The sequence below is a fragment of the Rhipicephalus sanguineus genome, chromosome 1 (assembly GCF_013339695.2).
Source record: "Rhipicephalus sanguineus isolate Rsan-2018 chromosome 1, BIME_Rsan_1.4, whole genome shotgun sequence".
NCBI classification, from domain to species: domain Eukaryota; kingdom Metazoa; phylum Arthropoda; class Arachnida; order Ixodida; family Ixodidae; genus Rhipicephalus; species Rhipicephalus sanguineus.
Genome location: NC_051176.1, coordinates 1,105,979 through 1,126,297, shown reverse-complemented (window position 1 = coordinate 1,126,297; position 20,319 = coordinate 1,105,979). Strand labels below are relative to the sequence as shown.

Below are 20,319 nucleotides of genomic sequence, written 5' to 3'. Positions count from 1 at the left end.
AAGTATAGAGGCCGAATTAATGGCTGTCGACCTGGACGCTTTTGTCGCATGGAGCAGCCTGCTCAGCCTTGTGCACTCATTTATTGTGACACTGTACATAATGATTGTCGGTTGTTTCGCCGGTAGTGAATGTGGTGTCCATGGGCTCCGATTCTTCAGCTTTGGGACCTAATGTCAGCGCTGCATGCACATGGCGGCGATCGCGAGGCAGCGTTGCTACTGGTACTACATGCATTCGTTGACTGCTCGGACGCAATGCGGTCACATTTAGGGACACTTGCCATGCTAGGTTCAGTTGTTACCTTGGGCTGCAAACGTGAAGGGTATAATCTGCAAAGAGTGACGCTACTGCATCCTTCTTAAGCCATCGTTTCTTATATTCTACGAAATCTTCGGTTCGTAAACGGTGGCTGCATACTCTAGTGTAGTTTGAAGATGTATTAGGAGACCAATTATCCCGCCTAATTGCTGTAAGCCACCTCTACCAAACACCAGCGGCAGCTGGAATTTCATGGAACGACAGCCGAACAGTGCATTAAGGCGAAAGCCTTAGATGCCTCATCAAACGCGAAAATTGACCGTCGGCGGCGTCAGCACGAGTGATGCAAAACATAATTACGTGATGACGTCATCATATGACGTGACAGATAATAAACTTTTGTGACATCATCGTGACGTCACATGACGTGACGTCGTCATATTACGTCTTCGCTTGGTCAAAATGGGCCGATCACGGAGGCAGTACATGCCTCCGCTGACGTGCAGAAAGGTTGCACTGTCTCCGATCCTTGAAGCTGTAAGAAAACCACGTTAGGCGCAGAAATATCTCGAAGGGAGGCAGGAAATGTTCAATAAATTGGCTAGAAGAAAAAGAAGAAGATGGCTTTCGTCTTTCAGTCGTCCTAGATGAATGCATAAGGGACCCTGTGAGATTTTTTTTCTTTATCAATAAAGGGAAATAAAAAAAAAAAGACAATCGTGATCGATTTCTTTCAGTTCCATTTGCAGAGTGGAACACAACAGTATGACATACTAAGGCATTGGGGCGGTTGATATAGCCCGAAATAGAAAATAAAACGGGAATACTATCAAACTCGAGTGCACGTATCGAACCGGCAGCACGGCCTGACAGACTGCCTGCGGAATACGTACAGCGGGGACGGAAAGACACGCGAACATGCGGCATCTGCATTCTTTGCTGTTTCGCATTTATTTTCAAGCGGTTATAGTCTAGATGATTGATGAAACGACGAAGTCATCCATGACAGAATAAAAGACCATCTAGCATCTTTTTATTGTCACCACGGTTAGAACGTGATGAAAACAGCGCGCCGCTATGTAAACAGCGCCCCTCTTTAAAAATTAGAGGGGGGGGCCTGCCCCCCCCGGGCCCCCCTGACTTTAAGCCCTGCTGGTATAGCCGTCAATCCGAACAGTGTACGCCACACGTGCAGCTCAGCCGATAGCTGCAGATGACTGTGATAAGGTTGTCAGCGATAAGTCATAATGGCACGTTCACTGCTGGCCGCGCATCGCCTTCGCTCTCTTCTGATGCTTATCCGTGAAGGAATCTTCACAATCGTGCGAAAGTCGATATCATGATCGATCGGTCTCTGCCGTTACCGAAAAGACAAAAGATATTTTGCGGCACATTGTGGTTTCAGCGCAGAGAACTTATATGCGCGGAAAAGTTACCACGGTCATCGCTTATTGCATTTTATGGCTTCTTGCATTCCAATGCATAGGCTCATCATAGGCGGTCGTAGCTGCAGAGAACGGCGCCAGAAAAGGTTACCGCGCGAAAGCTGACCATAAGGTTTCAAGCTGCCTCCTATTTCTTTCTTTCTTTTATTCGTCACTGTCATTCCGCCACTGAAGAAATACCAGGAAAGTGAGCGACCTCGCTCGCAGCATCCGAAATCAGCGTGCAGTGCTCGCCGATCTATAGTCGGATACAAATTTAAAGGCAGGAGAGGCCCCGCCAGGACGACCGAAGCGTGGCAGCTGATCGCCTCCGCGACTAAAGAAATATTCCCGCTTATGGACGCGCAGATGTTCTCCGAAGGCGGAGCCACCGGCCGTCCCGCTCATGACGTCAGTCCCGAGTGCGCGCCCATTGGTGCAGGCTTGTGGTCATCCGCCTTTGAGGAGGAAATGCCGCTGCCTTCTAAAGTTGTAGCCGACTATAGGGTATCTTCGTCACGAGTAAACTGGAGCGGGGCACACGCAAGCGCGCGCCTCTCATGCTTTAAAAGGCCTGCTTTAACATTTGGGGCTTGCTCCTTTATGCTCGGGGCTTGTCCATCGCTGTAGCCGGGCTTGTGCATCGCCGTAGCCGCTCCCGCTAGCTTGGCGTAACACAGGCAAAGTATAACCATCTCAGCGCACGCTCGCGCGAAAGAGGTCTTCTTCCTCGTGTTCTTCGAGCGTCTTGATGATAATATTAACACAGGCAAAACCACATACAGCATAGCCAACTAAAGCATGCGCACACTTGCGCGAAAGGGAAGCCTTCTTCAACTTGTTCTTCAAGCGCCTTGATGATGATATTAAAGCAGGCAAAACCACACATAGCATAGCCAACTGTAGCATGCGGCGCTCGCTGCACTCCGGCGCGTGCTCTAGTTTGATAGGAGACCGCTAGAGGGCCACAACTACGCGCTTCCTCTCTTTTTCGACAGTCGTCCGTCAGTATGCTTCGATACTAATAATATTGTGGGTACACATAGCTTTAAAGCGTCCACACGAAAGGCGTAACAGCATGCTTAACACTGATGTTGTGCCTCGGATGTGCGTAATATTTCCTTTTTGATCGACAATGTTCACAAGTATGAACGCAGCTAAAAGTTCAAGATGGCTGGGCGGTCAGCAAGTGCTTAAAGTTTGGCCGGGTGGCTGAATCGTGTGACAGACAGACAGACAGACAGACAGACCAAAAGTTTTGCGTTCCAAGTATCCCAAAAAGACTATCGTCTTTAAAACTTGACTACCTCGGCGGCACTGCCTTTGGACAGGGCCCTTGTTTCGGCGTAGCGGGTGAGCTAGTCGGTAGCTACGACGATCCACTTGTTTCCGACACTCGACAATGGGAACGGCCCCAGTAAGTCCATACCTATTTGCTGGAACGGTCGGCGAGGTGGTTCGATGGGCTGCAGAAGTCCTCCTGGCCTTGTCGACGGTGTCTTGCGTAGCTGACAGTCCCGGCATGTCCTCACGTAGCAAGCGACGTCGGCGGTAAGGCGCGGCCAGTAGTACTTTTCTTGTATCCTCGCGAGCGTGCGGGAAAAGCCGAGGTGGCCAGCCGTCAGGTCGTCGTGCAGGGCCTGCAGAACTTCTGGTCGCAATGCCGAAGGTGCAACAAGGTAGTTGGCCCGGGCCGGAGGGAAGTTCTTCTTTACGAGGACGTCGCTTTTCAAGAAAAATGACGCCAATCCTCGCCTGAATACTTTCGGAAGAACGGCGACCCTGCCCTCGAGGTATTCCACAAGGCCCCTGAGCTCCGGGTCGGCTTGCTGTCGTTCAGCAAAGTCGTCGGCACTTATGGTTCCCAAGATGCAGTCATCATCGTGGTCGTCCTGTGGCGGTGCGCCGACGGGGGCACGAGACAGGCAGTCGGCGTCGGAGTGGTTTCTTCCGGACTTGTAAACGACGGTGATGTCAAATTCTTGAAGTCTTAGGCTCCACCGTGCGAGACTACCTGAAGGGTCTTTCAAGTTAGCTAGTCAACACAAGGCGTGACGGTCGCTCACAACCTTGAAGGGCCTGCCGTAGAGGTAAGGGCGACACTTGGATGTAGCGCAGATGATGGCAAGGCACTCCTTTTCTGTTGTAGAATAGTTGGCTTCCGCCTTGGATAGCGACCAGCTAGCATAACTGATAACCCTTTTCACTCCGTTGGTCCTCTGCACAAGAACGGCGTTGAGTCTTATGCTGCTTGTGTCGGTGTGGATTTCCGTATCAGCTTACTCGTCGAAATGCGCAAGTATCCGAGGCGTCTGCAGGCGTCGTTTCAGTTCTTGAAATGCGATCGACTTGCGCTGTTTCCCACTTGAACTCCACGTCGCTCTCTGTGAGGCGAGTTAGGGGTTCGGTGATCTGTGAAAATTCCTTGACGAAGCGTCTGTAATAGGTGCACAAGCCGAGAAATCGGCGTACGGCCTTCTTGTCGGTGAGCGGCGGGAAGGCAGCGATGGCAGCTGTTTTCCGCGGGTTGGGGACGAAGTCCAGATTTGCTAATGACGTGGCCCAAGAACAAGCGCTCCACATACGCGAAACGGCACTTTTTTGGCTTCAGGGTGAGTCCGGAGGTCTTGATTGCTTGAAGTACAGCTTCAAGGCACCGGAGGTGTTCGTCGAAGTTTGAGGCAGACAACGATGCCGTACAAGTACACAAGGTACGTCTGCCACTTCAAGCCACACTCTAAGCCAAAAATGGAAAAAACGGGAGTAACTGCCGGTTTTAGTCCTAAAGACCAACTGTTACTCCCCAAAAAGACCAACTGGAACAAGATGGCTGACATGGCTCAAGTTGGGGGAGTAAGTGTTTAGGGTTAGGTTGGAAGGGAGCAACAGAAGGACGAACGGCAACAGTTTCTCTCGGCGCGTAACCGCTGCTCTCCTGCAGGACGCACCCTGTATCGGTCGATGCATGGGCTACATTTTCTTGCGGGCTGGCATAATAAAACTAGTTTTTGTAAACTGAACAGAGAGATACGCACGCTAATAGGGACATTTGGCTTGCACGTAAACTTTTTAATGTTACCGTGTCACCGGAACACATGTTTTAGAAAGGTTTTACCTCCCCGTACGTAAACGAATACCTTTACGTTTGAATAAACCATGAAATGATGATAACGGCATTTAAATTATATTTAACTTATATAAGATTGTATAACCGCTGCAGAAATATCTCGAGGGGTTTTTAGCATAGAATACCGGGTTATCCGACGATGGTGTCGCCATCTTGTGACGCTTCGTGCAACCATAGTCGTGGACACGTTTGTTTTCGCCTAGTGTTTTAGAGGAAAAAAAATGATTGAAAAGGTAACTCATTCGTAATAATGCCGCGGCAAGGCATTTACACCAGAAGTGGAACGCACGATGTTTCTGAAATAACAATTTTTTGCTTGCCTGCTTCATGTTGTTCCCGCTAGATGGCGTCACCTATCCAGCCTGTCGGGGACCTATCCAGCCTGTCGGGGTATTTATGTGAAGGCTTCTCACGTTTTTACCGCTTCGGTATTCTAATTCTAGGTAACTCTAGTGACTCTAGCCGCTGAAACAAAGTGATCGCAATTACCTCTCGCACTTCGGCTTATTTTTACTCGGCGGCTGGAGCCTCGGCAAAGCGGGTATCGCGAGTAGCCGCGAACGAATGTGGATTTTCGAGATAGGGCCGTAACGTAAAGCCAATCCGGAGAGTAGTTCACGTTCCGTAAAGGCCCGCGTATGCGCAGATTCGTTCCGGCAACTCGTAACACGGTAACATAAAGCTAAAAGCCCACAATGCAAGCCAAAATCGCCCAATAAAAGGCATGGATGCACTTAGAACGCCAGCACCTGAAGCTGTTGTCGTCGCAAGTCAAATGGCGTGTTTGCGTATAACATTTGGCATAAATATATAGCCTGAGAGTGTGGCAATAAAATGCGAAGCTTCGCGAGACTCCGTGTATACTTCGCTACAAACAAGCGGTTGAGAGAAGTACACAGTTGATAGACTTTACATTTGCGGTTTTATGCTGACAACGAGACTGACAGCGAGCTAACGCCTCCCCTACCCCCTCATCTCTACCTTGTCACTGGCTGATTTTGGCGGGAGGACAGTTATCGCAATCGGGTCCGGTAGTTTGAATTTGTGTTTAATCTCAGAGCAAACGGACGTTATCAGCTCGGGCGGTGTTGTCTTTTCAAAGGGGAGGCGACTCTTCCGCAAAAAATAATATTATTATATTGATATTAATAATAACAATGATAATAAAGAAGAAGAAAACGCACCTCCGGGCAAAAAAGAAAAAAGAAAAAACTGGCGTTTTAGCTAGCGCAAAGGGAGCACGGCAAAGCCTGTGTTTTCGCGAGAGACTCATTGCCTTGACGTTTTCAGATGTATACAATGTTACCTTCTATTCTCTTTCGAACATCACCACTGGTTCTGCACGCCTATACTCACTTCACTATAGCATGTCAGAACGCGCAGCGACCCGTCCGTACCTACATAACCCCGTTTCCTTTCAGACGGCGCCGTAGCGTTTGGTGGCGCAGTGGTTAGCGTGCGCGCATGGTGATTAAGTGGTCGCGAGTTCGAATCCTGTGTGTTTGTTGCAAATTTTCTGAAATTTCTTTCTGAACGAGATGTCTGTGTATCATTTGTACATACAAACGAATATGTGTATAAACCTCAATGTGCTCTAGAAGTCCATCAAAAACGAATTTTTTTTTGGCCCAAGAAGAAACTAAGGAGTAACGGGAAGGAGCATCAGTTGCTCCCTTGAGGATCATCAGAAAGGAGTAACAGTTGGTCCTCAAGGAGAGCAACGGTTCGTCCCCTTGCCGTTGCTCCTTTTAGGAGAGTAATGGGAGTGGCAAAGCACTTGCTCCCTCAAAGGAGGAACCCCTATACCCCCGTTGCTCTCTTTTGGCTTAGAGTGAGCCAGTACTGTATCCATAACGCGTTGGAAAGTCGCAGGTGCCGAGCTAAGACAAAAAGGCATGACCTTGAACTCGAATAAGCTGTCCGGTGTTATAAAGGCAGTCTTTTCTCGGTCTGTCTCGTCGACTTCGATTTGCCAGTAGCCGGTCTTGAGGTCCATCGACGAAAAGTATACCTCACGTTGTGGAGTCGATCCAGGGCGTCATCTATCCGTGGGAAAGGGTACACGTCCTTCTTCGTGACCTTGTTCAGGCGACCATCCTTCTTCTTCACTAACAACACAGGAGACCCTTGGACGGCTGGATGACTCTTGGACAGCTGGAAAATCGCAACTGGCGCTTGACCGCTGTCAGAGGAGACTCAATAGAACAATACAATTACATGAGCTCGGAACTCCATGCTCGTTTTTTAATATTATTTTAAAGCATGATTTTAATATTTGTATAAATAAAAATACAATATATGTATAAATGAAATATAATAAAAATACCCCTGTCACACGGGCGCCCGCTAACTCCGTGTAACTCCCTCGTCGTTACGTCAACTGAGATGCAGATCCGTGTCACACGGTCTCCTTACGCCAAGAAGTTAAACGGAACGTTTCGCAAAGGGATTTCGGCGATCTGCATTAGCGGCGGAATGGAGTACTCTCGTCCCCAGTAATCTGTAGTGACGGAAAAAACTGCAAACGCAAAACAGCCGCAGTCAACACAATTAATTTCGAAAGTTATTTCACTGCATAATCCATTCATAACGCGCAAAAAAAATACGCGTATAAGTTCACATACTCTCCGCACCATGCCTCGCGAAAAATCGTCGTGCCGCCATTTTAAATACGTGTCTCCGAGTCCGTGTGCACTGTTTTGTTACGTCTGTGCATCTCGTTCCCTTCTTATCGCGGTGATCTTCATTCTACTTCAACACTACTAATAGTCATAGCAGCGAGTGACGCGGGTTTTCTGCCTTCTTCGTCGACGCCGGCACTCGTGGTGGCAGTACATGCAGACTGTTGTGGGAGTCATCCGCAGCAAAGGCTTCGTGGACTGGACGTGCTCAACCGATATTGGAAAGGACAAACGTGATATGTGTGGTAGCGCAACTTCAAAGAGCTCGACGACAACTTGCAGCGTGTTGACAATCGGTACGCGTAGAGAAGACGCGTACCAAAACAAACGTACAGTGTTGCCAGCACTCCTGTCAGAATTACTGCCAACATGCTTGCAGGTAGACGTTTCTAGAGACAAAAAAAAATTTTTGGTATCGATGTGATTAAATTATAATTTTTATAATGGACACATACCACAGATAATGTTTTGAGCGTGGTTAGACGCGAAAATCTTGCATGCAGACTGTAGGTACAGACGCGCCTAATAGATCCATCGGGGCTTCTGTCCAAACCCCGTAAAATTGCCGTGTGACATGGACACAACCTCCATCTTGTCGAATTCCCTCATGGAACATCGACGAGTTTAACGAAGTCCGGTGGTGGCCGTGTGACAGAGTATTAAACATGTTTCAAGATTTAACACGCTTATGTTGTGCATCGTTACTTACAAAATCGACAATGCAAAAGTAGGTCAGTGAGAAGGAACATAGATAACACGAAATTTGTGTTTCTAAAAAAAATTGTCTTTTACAATTTGTGGTGACGTTTCTGGTAGTGGACAATACTGAAGCTCAAGGAAAAAAATAGCCTAAAAGAGTTTTGGTGTTTGACAGAAAAATATCGAAAACCATGTACAGACACAGGAGATTTGAAGGTGTTGGCTGAGACCTTGGGTTAAGAAGGCAGCTAGCTTTCACAAAAGGTAACAATGCAGAATAGACTGAATGAAGTGCTTCGCAAGACCAGGTAAATAAGCAGTTTTGAGACATTTTAGCTAGTAGACATACAGCAACACTATTTACATTGGTAAAGCCAGAAGCTATGCATATAACAATGCTACGAGAGAAAGCACAATAACCCGCTAGTGAAGCTGTGGCTGCTAAACACGTCAGACACACACACACACAAAGACCTCCGCCCGTGCCTTCAAGTATAAGCCCTAACTGCAGTTCTTGAAACCTCAGTACTCTACAGGTTCACGCCAGTACTTTCTGTCATTTTCGGTATTTCATTAATTACGTACACTGGAAAGGCGGCAAAAAGAGATCTTGCCCACTCACTTCTCCCTCCGGATTCGGATCAGACACCAAGGTGTAGTAAATGGGGCCAATGATCTCGTTCATGCCCTGCATAGAAGGAATAGCAGCAAAAAAAAAAAAAAAGGACCAACGATGCAGCCTTCTTCGTTGGATTAAACTTGACAGTAGTATTTACAGCTATTATGTTTGCTTTCATGCTGCCTCACAACCGGAAGTGCCACGTTTCCAGTAAGTGTCGGGGTTTCACGTCAATACAAGGAACTGTATTAGACTATTTATATGTTAGTATTAAAAAGTGACATGATAAACTAACTAATGTTTGTATGCTGACCAGGAATGCTATTAAACAGATGTATAGAAATTATTAGATGTATTATTTATGTTGTAGAGAAGCATTGGAACGTTGTAATGGGCCGTCCTCTCCAGCGCCTTCTAGTGGGTCGCCCTCTTCGCCTCTTCTCGGAGAGCACGCCTCTCGTGCTCGTGCTCGTGAGAGTCTGCGCTCCGTCGTGACTGTTGCGCATCGTCGCCGTCAATCCAGCCGTCAATAAACGCCTTCACAAAGTGGTGGAGGTGCGGGGTTGGAGGTGCGGAGGTGCGGTTTCTCACCATTTTTCTAGTGTACGGCAGGCACCCGTCGCACACAATCGACACAATCCTTCCACACAGCCGGATCGATCTGAGTGTGCGCCTATTTTCTGCCACAGCCAGACTTGCTGAGGAGTGTCGCGAGCTTGCGAAGACCTTTACTACGCAGGACAAAGAGCGGTAGAAAAGCATCCGCGGTGAGACCAACACTTCTGCACCCACGTTCCTATCTGGAGCACTCGTATGGCTCTCGGTCCCTACCACTGCAACTTGCCTCTCTTCCAAACTGCTGCCCAATACGAAGGCCCCTAACGTGTCGTCGAACGCACATCCCCGGTCAACTACCTGATTGAACCATCGACCCATCTTCCGACATGCGCCGTCGAGGGCGCGACATTGTCAACGTGGAGCGCCTCAAACCCTACCATGACCCGCTCATAGTGACCAGCTGCTAGGTCGCCAGACGGCTCCCTTTTCGTACCCGGGGTAATTGTAGAGAAGCATTGGAACGTTGTAATGGGCCGTCCTCTCCAGCGCCTTCTAGTGGGTCGCCCTCTTCGCCTCTTCTCGGAGAGCACGCCCCTCGTGCTCGTGAGAGTCTGCGCTCCGTCGTGACTGTTGTGCATCGTCGCCGTCAATCCAGCCGTCAATAAACGCCTTTACAATGTTCAGTATGCAAACTAAAACCTGTTCAACTGTTGTGTATAAGTTATATGTTTTTCAATATGTTCTTTATCTGTGTATAGGTTATATGTTTTTCAAAATGATTTGTATCTTAAGCTAAAATGTCGTTCATTGTATAACTCTGTCTCCTGCCTGTACTTTATGTATGCTATAGTTGCATGGATCCATACTAGCATTCTGCTAAGGATCCAGATGTTGCTAACATGCCTTTGTTTCAGTGTATTTCGTTTAATAATCATAAAGTTCAATGTTCAAGTTCAAAATAGGTTTTACGTCCCAAAACCACCATATGATTATGAGGGATGCCGTAGTGGAGGGCTCCGAAAATTTCGACCATCTGGTGTTGTCCAGCATTTAACCTCTAGCTTTTTCACACCATTGAAAGTGCAGGCCGCCGTGGCCGGGATTGATCCTGCGACCTACAGGTCAGCAGTCAAGCACCATGACCACCGTGGTGGGTGCCATGCTTCTGAAAAAAGCACCAGAGTGGTGCGAAGAAGGAGCAGTAAACTGTTTTGCAGAATCAAGAGTCAAGATTGGCAAAGCCAAAGGTATTCTTTTCCATGCTGAAGCACATTCAAATTACCTTTTTATTAGAGTGTCTTATTAGAGATGGAAGCTGACACTATAATGTATTTTTAGTGCGGCCTCACTAATCCTGTCCCTTACGTAGGCCACTTTTTGGTTATGAAGGTTGTGTTCTAGTTTACTTTGGAAACTTCTGGAACACATACAGTAGTACCGCACATACCGTGTAATGGCTGGAGGTTTTTTTTCCGAGATTTTGGGTGAAAATCGCAGGTGTGGCCACTGCGTGGAGAAAGACACAAAACTTTTCTGAGAAGTTTTCAGTGCTGCTTGCCTTTATTGAACTGCAGTAATCGCTTGTACTGGGAGAAGTGAAAAACAACCTTTGTCACTTTGACGCTATTGCAAGAAAGCCCTCGTCTTTAGTCGTTGTATGCTCAACTTGCCTTTGTCCCAGATAAGGTCGTCCTCCGTTCCATCGAACTGGTCCAAAATTCCCGTCACTCTGATGCTTTTCCACATTATCTGGAGCAAAACCCCACCCCACTCTTCCAAAATCCAGTGTTGTTTAGTCGATGGCAGCACCTCAGAGGCAGCCGTTAAATCTTCGAGGCTGTGCTTTTGCTACCTAGAGGCAGCGAAAACCCGGCACGGCTGCTTTGTTATGCCCCCCCCCCCCCCCCAAAAAAAAAAAGATTTGGAATTCTTGCACAGCACAACGGTTAACATGCTGACCTTCTAAAAACTTCAGGATGCAAATAATGCACGGGTAATTTTTAAATATGTATATTTTTTTAGGGGATCATTTAACAAAGTTCTTGGTGCGGTGGTTATTACACGAGAGTGGTCATTATTCGAGTATATATCACCTTTACCTTCCTCCAATACTTGTCTTCGGTTGTCTTTTTTTTTTTTGTTTCAGTACTGTATTCAAGCTCCTTACTCACACACGATAATTCCCATCACATCAGACAGGTGTAGCCAGGCAAGTGGGACAAGTGGATTATATTTTTCCATGTCCCAGAGAATGCTGCCAGTTCTCGGGCTCTCCATTGAGGTGTTTTGCATAGTTTTGGATTGATGGCTTAGCAGCACTACAATGCTGTAGCTGCTAAGCCATCATGGCAGGTAGACTGTTTAATTAATTAATTAAATTAATTAATGTTAAATTAATGTTGTTTAATTAATGTTAAATAATTAATTGCATGACATGACTCAACAAAAAAAGCTTTCATTTCAGGAGCGTTGCTCCAAAGAGAACATTTGGGATTAATCTGCAACATGACTAAGCGATTCATTTGTTTGGCAGTATATGTGTGTCAACTGTATGTCAATGCAAAATTGATGTACCTTGTTGTTATGAGAGCTTTCATAGGAGTTTGGAGCTAGCTGCAAGATGCGCTGCTCAGTAAAAAGGCGTCACTGACAAGCACAATCTACATGGCCATAGCAAAACCTTTCTGCTTCATTTTAACGCACAGTAATGCACGCTTCAACTTTCCCCTTACCAAAGTACAGCATTGGTTATGCACAGCATGACGCATATTTATACTGAAACGAAAAAGCTGCGCATGACCATCGATTCTACTGTGTACATTATTTTAAAAAGAAAAGTTTTATTTAAACGAATTGAGCACATTAAAAGTGACAAATATGGCACTGAGTTGTGTTAAGTGCTAATGTATATTGAAAAATCCAATTAAAAAACAGAAACTGCAAAGGAAATGCTGCAGTAAGATGCATCTTGCAGCCAATTGAAGCCACTGATCTTAACTGCATGGCTGATACACTCAATGCCAGAAAGTAGCTTCTACAGCTCTCGCAAAACAGGCCAATGAGTTTGCACTTGATGAGAAGACCTCACTCACTTGGACATATCCGAGGCCCGGATTCAGCTTGGCATACAGGAATAGAATACGTTCAACCACTTCCCAGTGGGCCTCTTGTCCTTCACCCAGCTGCTCGAGCGGCTCGTGTGCAGGTCGCGAGCGCACGCAAGCTGATATCTGCACAAGTTTACAAAAGGCATGTGAAAGCAATTCCTCACCGCGTGGCTAAAACAGGCAGTGCTTGGCCAGCCCAATGCGAGGCATGCATGTACCCAGCCATGGCCCAAACAGTTTTACACCATTTGACCATTCATTGCTAGCTCCAAACCTTGCAAACTCACGGGCTTCTGGTAATCAGTAGTTACTTTAAGGAAGGGAAACTTTCAAACCACCCGTTTACAGCACAAAGCCACAAAGAGAAACCACACAATATTTCACAGAAAGGAAGCTTCTTAGCTGCCGAAAAATTCGTCCTGGCCCGGGGACCGAACCCGGGACCAATGCAGGGGCGGACTGCTGAAATTGATTTGGGAGAGCAGTTATTGAAGCAGCAAAATTTCAATTTTGGAGCAGAAGAACCCTGATTTGGCGCAGTTAGCGGAATTCTTTATGTCATCTCAGGAGCCTGAAAAACAGATTTGTAGCAACTAGGGGGACAAGTACATATTTAAATTCGCCTAGGATAGACGTGACACTGAAGCAGCCTTTAGAGAAAGTATCGCAAAGTATGAACTATACCACCTCTTTAAATACTATGCGAGCTATCTAGCCCGAGTAAGAAACGCATGAAATAATGGAAAAAGAGGTTCTGCAAACTAGGTTCACTTCATAAAAATTTCAAAAAAAAAACAAAACAAAATGAATGCGATTGCACAAGAATTGCAGTTACATAGCAGTTGGCATTTTAAGATCAGTGATATAATTACTGCTTTGGCTTTTTTAGCAGATTACCACCCTTACTGCTGCTACCCTCTCCAACACCTCTCCCCTCTCCACACCTCCTCTCCACTTTCCTCTCCACTTCCCTCTCCACTTCCCCTTCCACTCTTCTCTGAAACGCGGGCTAGACAGCGAAATTTCCCTGCTCAACGCCGCGATGAGCTGGCGGTGGTGTTGGTGGTGTCGTTCGAGCGCAGCGCGTCCCCCCCCTTCTTCTCCTCTCCTACTGCGCAGGCGCATACCCTCTCACACACCTTCCCCTCTCCACACCTCCCTCCACTTTCCCTCGGCCAGGCTAGAATGGAAATCTTCCTCTGCTCAACGCGGGCTATGGAAGATACGCCCCTTTCGCGTTCCACGCGCGAGGTTCGGTAGCATGCCCAACGAAACGCCAACGGAACGCGATCGTGCAAGTGCTCCGGCTTCGCATCGCCTCATGGTCCCCTTTAGCGGGAGATGGTGGAATTTTTACAATAGCAATTATATGGACATTCTGAACAGTTTTTGCCGTCGGCATCGCAGTCATGTTCCGTATAAAGTCCAAATCAATAACATCCCCCGCGCATCACATGTTTTACCCTTGGGTAAAAGCGCGCGAGCGAGGGCGACGAACGCGGCTGAGGCAGAGATGAAAAGAGCCGACCGATCCTCGTTGCACGGAGGGCGCATGCAAGAACATAACACCGCATGCGAGGCCTGCCGTTGATTGCTACTCATGCAGAGAGGAAACGCGCCGCCCTCTTGAAGGAGCACGAAGGAACGCGAGCGAGGGAGGGGGGAGGGGTCGCTCGAGCAGCAACTGTGGACTTTGACCTTTAAGGGCGCGGTCGCGATCACTGGCACGCGGTCCATCTCGGCTGGCATCCAGACGGCTCGTATACCCTTCTAAGTGCTGTGATCTCAGCGCTTCTCTCCTTGAGCAGCTGTATTCTCTTACACTAGCGTTTGTAGTTACGCGAGATCGGATCCATAAGTGTTAGATAGCTGCCAGCCTTACTTCGTTATAGTTACAATTTGATGCTATGCATTCATTGCTTCACTTGCATTGAAACTGATTTTTTGTAGATATGCTTATTTAGCTTTCAGCTTCTCCAGAGCTTCTGTAGGTCAGCGTTTGTATGGAAGACATCACAATAAGCGCCTTCAGCTCGGCCGCGGGGTTGGCGTAGCGTCAAACCTACTGCACGCTTTGAATAGGCGAGAACGAAGGCGCGCTACCGCAAAGCCCCTTAAACTTCATAAAGTCGCGACACTCTCCTCCTCCGCTCTCCTCACTCTCCTCTCTGCACTTTCTTTTTGAACGTGGCGCCACCTATCTTGCTCCTGCGCAGCAGACGGCCTTTCGCGGAGATAGCGCTTGCTTGCCAGGCAGCGCGCTGTAAGCATTCGCACCAGCTGTCTAGCTGCTAATACTTTTTTGTTGTTTTAATTATTTGTTGTTCAGGATATGTTAGCGCTTTTATATAGCACCGGCTACTCCTTTTCGCAAATAGAATTCGGGAAAATCACAGCAGTGAAAAAAATCGCATAGAAGAGCAAGTTCGTGTATCTTCTTCTAGAGCACAAAGTTTCTCTCCGGTGGCTTATGCACATTTATTTACTGGGTAATTCCACGTAAGATCGAACAAACGATGGCTGGTCGACCTCTCAAATTTATTTCAAAATTTTATATATTATTGCCTGATGAGTGGAAAGAAGAGATCCGCAAGTTGTTTTGCCGCAAAAATTTTTTTCGAAGCACAGGAAATCAATAACGACGAAGAGGTGGAGTGGAGCGCTCATCCGCTCTGCTGTTTTGGCCAACTTTCGTTATGAATTGCACAAAATGTATTAAAGTTAGGTAGCTGAAATTTGTTTATCTAAATATATGCATGTTTTTGCTTCTGCTCAGGTATTTTTAGTTTTTATGTGTAGTGTTGATGTTTTTATAAAAAACCTCAAAAATGGCCCAATTCGCAAAATTTTCTTTACTTTGAAGGTCTTCATCTCAAAAAAGCCTTGTAGCAGAGCGACAAAAATTCCGCATTACGTTCTTCGCATGCTTATCTACCAGACTGACAAATCTTGTATTTATAAAACTTTTCAGTAAAGAGATATGATCGGGCTAAGTTCAAGAAAACACCGAACGATGGAATCTTCTGACGACAATTAAAAAAAAACCCCATTTTTTAAATTTCTTAAACTTTGTCCATTTATTCTCCTCCACATCATCTTTCACAATCATTAAAAACATGTTGCATAATGTCGTTGCACTAATAGTTACGGCCCCTCCAATGAGACCCTTAGGCAAGGATGGGCAATTCGGACTTCTTGCCCAGCAAGTGTATAAAATGCAGGCAGGATTGAATTTCTTTTTATTAAAAGGCCAGCAGGTACCTAAAAAGGTGTCGCCGGCACTGAAGACGTTAATTTTGAAAATATTTGGTCACTGCAGCGGCCACGAGCGCGGGGCTACCGATCAGGCGCGCGCGCACCCGAGATGCTCGTTGTAAGAGACGGCGCAGTGAGAGCTCGTTTTCGCGTCCTCAGACCGATTGAGTTCGAAACAGCAACACCTCTCGGGTGACTTGAACGCACGTGCGCTGGTAGTCGCAGTGATCTGGTTAATGGCGTCGATTTCTTTTTCAGGGGGCATAAGAATGTCATCGTTAAACTGTGCGTTCCGTGAAGATCTTTCATTGCAGTGGTAGCAAAAGCACGCGTAGCACAAGTAGTCCGTCTCACTGACAGTCACTGATCTTTCGGGCGTTAAACGTTCCTTCAAAGCATTTATGTCCAGGTCGGTAACTCTGCGAAATTTTGGCTTCTTTGTAATAATTAAAGGAGTACTGACACGATTTTGAGACATCGCAAAAGGGACATTTTTTGCTTCGTTGGTATGCACTGTCCACGCTGTCCACACACTGGAGTCGGAGAACACGTATAAAATATTTTAATTTGACTTTGAAGTTTCCGTCGCTGAGCATTTGCAAGCCAGCCACACTGCAAGGACATTATCCCGACGAGTCAAGACAGTTCCCCCGAGTTTGCGAGTTCTGCGTCCTGCATGCAGCCTAAAACGTAGAAATCACTGTCAGGGTCACTGGACGACAATTCACTCATCGTTGTCTATTGCACCACGAGCAGATGACGGATTTCCCGCTAGTACGTCGCGAGTTTCTGTATCTCCGTGAAGTCACACTGCTATGAAACGACACTGAGAAGCCACCCCCTCGATATCGAAACCGAAAGTGTCTTTTTAAGGTGGCGCTAATTAAAATATATAGGATGCATTCCCAGGCACCACAATAGTCGTTTTAGGTTTCTCGACACCAGTATTTTTATTTAGAGCAACAATCCGAATTTTTTTTTAAATTCGTGTCCGTACTCCTTTAAGCTTCTTGTGCTTCGAAAGGTAGTCTCCACAAGAGACACATTCAGAGCTATATTTTCTCGTCATGAGACGCACAGGAGGTGTAGAGTAAGAGCAAAGCACAAGACCTATCCGCGCCGAATGAAGTTTGAACAGCGCACCGAACGCGCGGCCAGTTCAGGCCATCTGCTGCGGACATCTAATATAGGCAAGCGCATCCGGTTACCGATAGTTTTGCTTTTCTTTCCTTTGACAATCCATATTTTGCTTTGCCACTGGAGCGCCACGTTCATGCTTTCCACTGATCGCAACTGGCGCAGCGCAGTTTCTGTGGCAGCAGCGTGCGTGAAGCGAGCGCTCATAGCTCCCTTATAGAGTTTTCATCTTGCTTCCATCTCCGCCGTGTTATCAGCGCCTAGCTGAGATGCGAACAGAGGGCGGATAGAATAGCGAAGCTCCAGTGCACGTGCGTTCAAGTCACCCGAGAGTTGTTGCTGTTTCGAACTTAGTTGGTCTGAGGACGCGAGAACGAGCTCTCACTGCGCCGTCTCTTACAACGAGCATCTCGGGTGCGCGCGCGCCTGCTCGGTAGCTCCGCGCTCGTGGCCGCTGCAGTGACCAAATAATTTCAAAATTAACGTCTTCAGTGCCGGCGACACCTTTTTCGGTACTGTTGGCCTTTTAATATAAAGAAATTCAATCCTGCCTGCATCTTACACACTTGCTGGGCAAGAAGTCGGAATTGCCAATCCTTGCCTAAGGGTCTCATTGGCGGGGCCGTAACTATTAGTGCAACGACATTATGCAACATGTTTTTAATGTTTGTGAAAGCTTACGTAGAGGAGAATAAGTGGACAAAGTTTAAGAAATTTAAAAAATGGTTTTTTTTTTAATTGTCGTCAGAAGTTTCCATTGTTCGGTGTTTTCTTGAACTTAGCCCGATCATATCTCTTTACTGAAAAGTTATATAAATACAATATTTGGCAGTTTGGTAGATAAGCATGCGAAGAACGTAATGCGGAATTTTTGTCGCTCTGCTACAAGGCTTTTTTGAGATAAAGACCTTCAAAGTAAAGAAAATTTAGCCAATTGGGCCATTTTTGAGGTTTTTTATAAAAACATCTACACTACACATAAAAACTAAAAATACCTGAGCAGAAGCAAAAACATGCATATATTTAGATAAATAAATTTCAGCTACCTAACTTTAATATATTTTGTGCAATTCATAACGAAAGTTGGCCAAAACAGCAGAGCGGATGAGCGCTCCACTCCACCTCTTCGTCGTTATTGATTTCCTGTGCTTCTAAAAAATTTTTGGCGGCAAAACAAATTGCGGATCTCTTCTTTCCACTCATCAGGCAATAATATATAAAATTTTGAAATAAATTTGAGAGGTCGACCAGCCATCGATTGTTCGATCTTACGTGGAATCACCCTACTGCCCCTTTTGCTGTTTGATAACTTATTCTAAATTATCTAAACGAGTGTAACGGTGGCCCATGACAGCTCTGTGTAGTGCAGCATAGGGTATACAATATGTGCAGAGAGCATGTGCTTGCCTTTCGTGGGTAAATTAGTAGTTTTTTCATTAGTAAGGTAGTTTTTGCAGTGGTAAATTTCAACTCACGAGACGCACTGCAGTCCCTGAAGTCACCGCGCGTGCAAGATAGTCCTGGACATCAGGCGCTTAGGCAAAACTCACAGGGTCCCTTAACCAGTCGCCTAGGACGACTCGAAGGCGAAAGCCATGTTCTTGTTCTTCAGTTGACGTATTGATCTTACCCCGCACCCCTCCGAAAGCTTTCTGCCCCTCACCTGGTTTTGTATTGCCTTCGTGATCGGCCCAACGATCACGTTTCCTTGGCGAGAGCTCCACTCGCGGATATAAACCTTCACACGAAATAGCACGTAAACCTAGGTGCGAAATGGCACGTATACGTGAAGTTCCTAAACGATGAACGCACCCTACGACTCGGTTGGGCTTTACGCTTTGCATAGCTGCCTTCGCATCGCAAGTCCACCGGCTGATCGGCCATCGTAAGAGAGCCAGAAAAAGCTATTTCCTCTGAATTAAACGAGCCACGCACAAAAACAAACGGAGAGTATAAATCCGAATGCGAGTTTTCGCACTCAAGCTTTGTTTATTCACAAAGAGCTGCGCCGATCTCTGAAGTTTCGCAATCACATTGTTGATCGTCAGTCCGCGTGCATGATGTTAGCTGCGCACAAACGATACCGCGAACTCGAACCAGTCGGCGCATCACGTCAAGCAGAAAACGTAACCACTGTATGTTGACAAAGAAACACAAACAAACAAAGACCCCGCAGAAGCAGTAATAAAACGCCCGTGATGAGATGGCGACGTACCGCGCAGTGCGATTGCCCGCTCTACTTACGCGTTAGAGCGGGCATCGAACTTCGCGAACCTCGACGCATACTTACCGTATGAGAGACACGCAAAAATGTCGGCCTGAAGCTCTCCCTTCCGATTGTGTGCAACCAAGTCTTTCGCCGCAGCTCGTTGCGCTTACCGGACGGTATCATGAGGAGCTTTTTGCCTTGGCTAGACTTGCTGTGACATCAGAAGGCGCAGCAGCCGCCCATGGCAGCCAACAGCGACGTCGGTCTTGTGCGGACAGTATTTCACAGCACAATGCGCACGGAATGCGCAATATGCGCAGCTGTCTCACCCCTGCCAATGCCTTTCCCAGGCAGTCACTCTTCCAATTGTGCTAACCAGGAAGCCAGCAACTGCAGCGCGAATTCATCGACAACTCGGAGCACACATAATATTGCGAATCAGTGCTTCTCGCAAGGTGGTGGAAGGGTTAAAGAAAGGAAACTTTTTTTTCGGCAACAAAGAAATCCCTATGGGTTTCCTTGTGGCTTGGTGCTACAAAGGGGTGGTTGTAAAGTTTCCCTTCGGCATCGTTGAAATAACAACACTGAACGCCGACCAAAAGGTGTTATTCAAAATAATTACGTTTCCGCTTCACACGGAAAGCCTTTTCACTAAGCTGGGAGCCGAAGCTTAAATTCCGCGTCAATTAATCGCTTCATGCATCTTGCATACCTAGGCGGTAGATTGCCGTCGTTATTATTGAGTGCATATCCTGCTGTTTTGGATAGTCAAGGTTCCAGATATTGCCGCTTCATCCAGTGCTTTTCCCGGGCGATAACCGAGGCTTGGGTCCAGGTTAAATTGTGATGCATTGTGTTTCTGATGCGAGCGAGGGCACTGGAAACGACTTTTTTCTTTTTCATGGTCGTTCATGTGCTCCTTCAGGCGTCCGCTCGAAATTCCCGCTTTCAGCCACGCAGACATGCAGTCCGCGCATGGTATCTGAATACAACGCCAGGGAACTTTTCTTAATTTGTCCTTGACGTGACAAGCTCGTGACGTAGCTTGTGGCTGGGAAGATGGGCTACTAGCACATTGTATATATAGCACATTAGGCTTCACTGATGCCAGGAACGTACGGGATGGCGGCACGATACTGGCCGAGGGAATCACGTTGCTCCATAGGACGGAGGGCTTGTTACTCAGAAGAAGCAATACAACTTCGCGGGTACTTGGACGCGCTGAGTTCACGTCCGAATGCAGG

The 20,319-nt window shown here is 46.9% G+C and overlaps 1 protein-coding gene across 1 annotated transcript in view; it reads right to left on the bottom strand.

Moving 5' to 3' along the window:
* Positions 1-20,319, bottom strand: part of LOC119389190 (TBC1 domain family member 13) — a gene marked incomplete in the record, with an annotated part of 171,605 nt that overhangs the window by 142,722 nt on the left and 8,564 nt on the right. Inside the window, 2 exon segments of the mRNA XM_049412039.1 lie at positions 8,819-8,878; positions 12,460-12,597. Of these exon segments, the coding sequence (XP_049267996.1) occupies positions 8,819-8,878; positions 12,460-12,597 (198 nt within the window).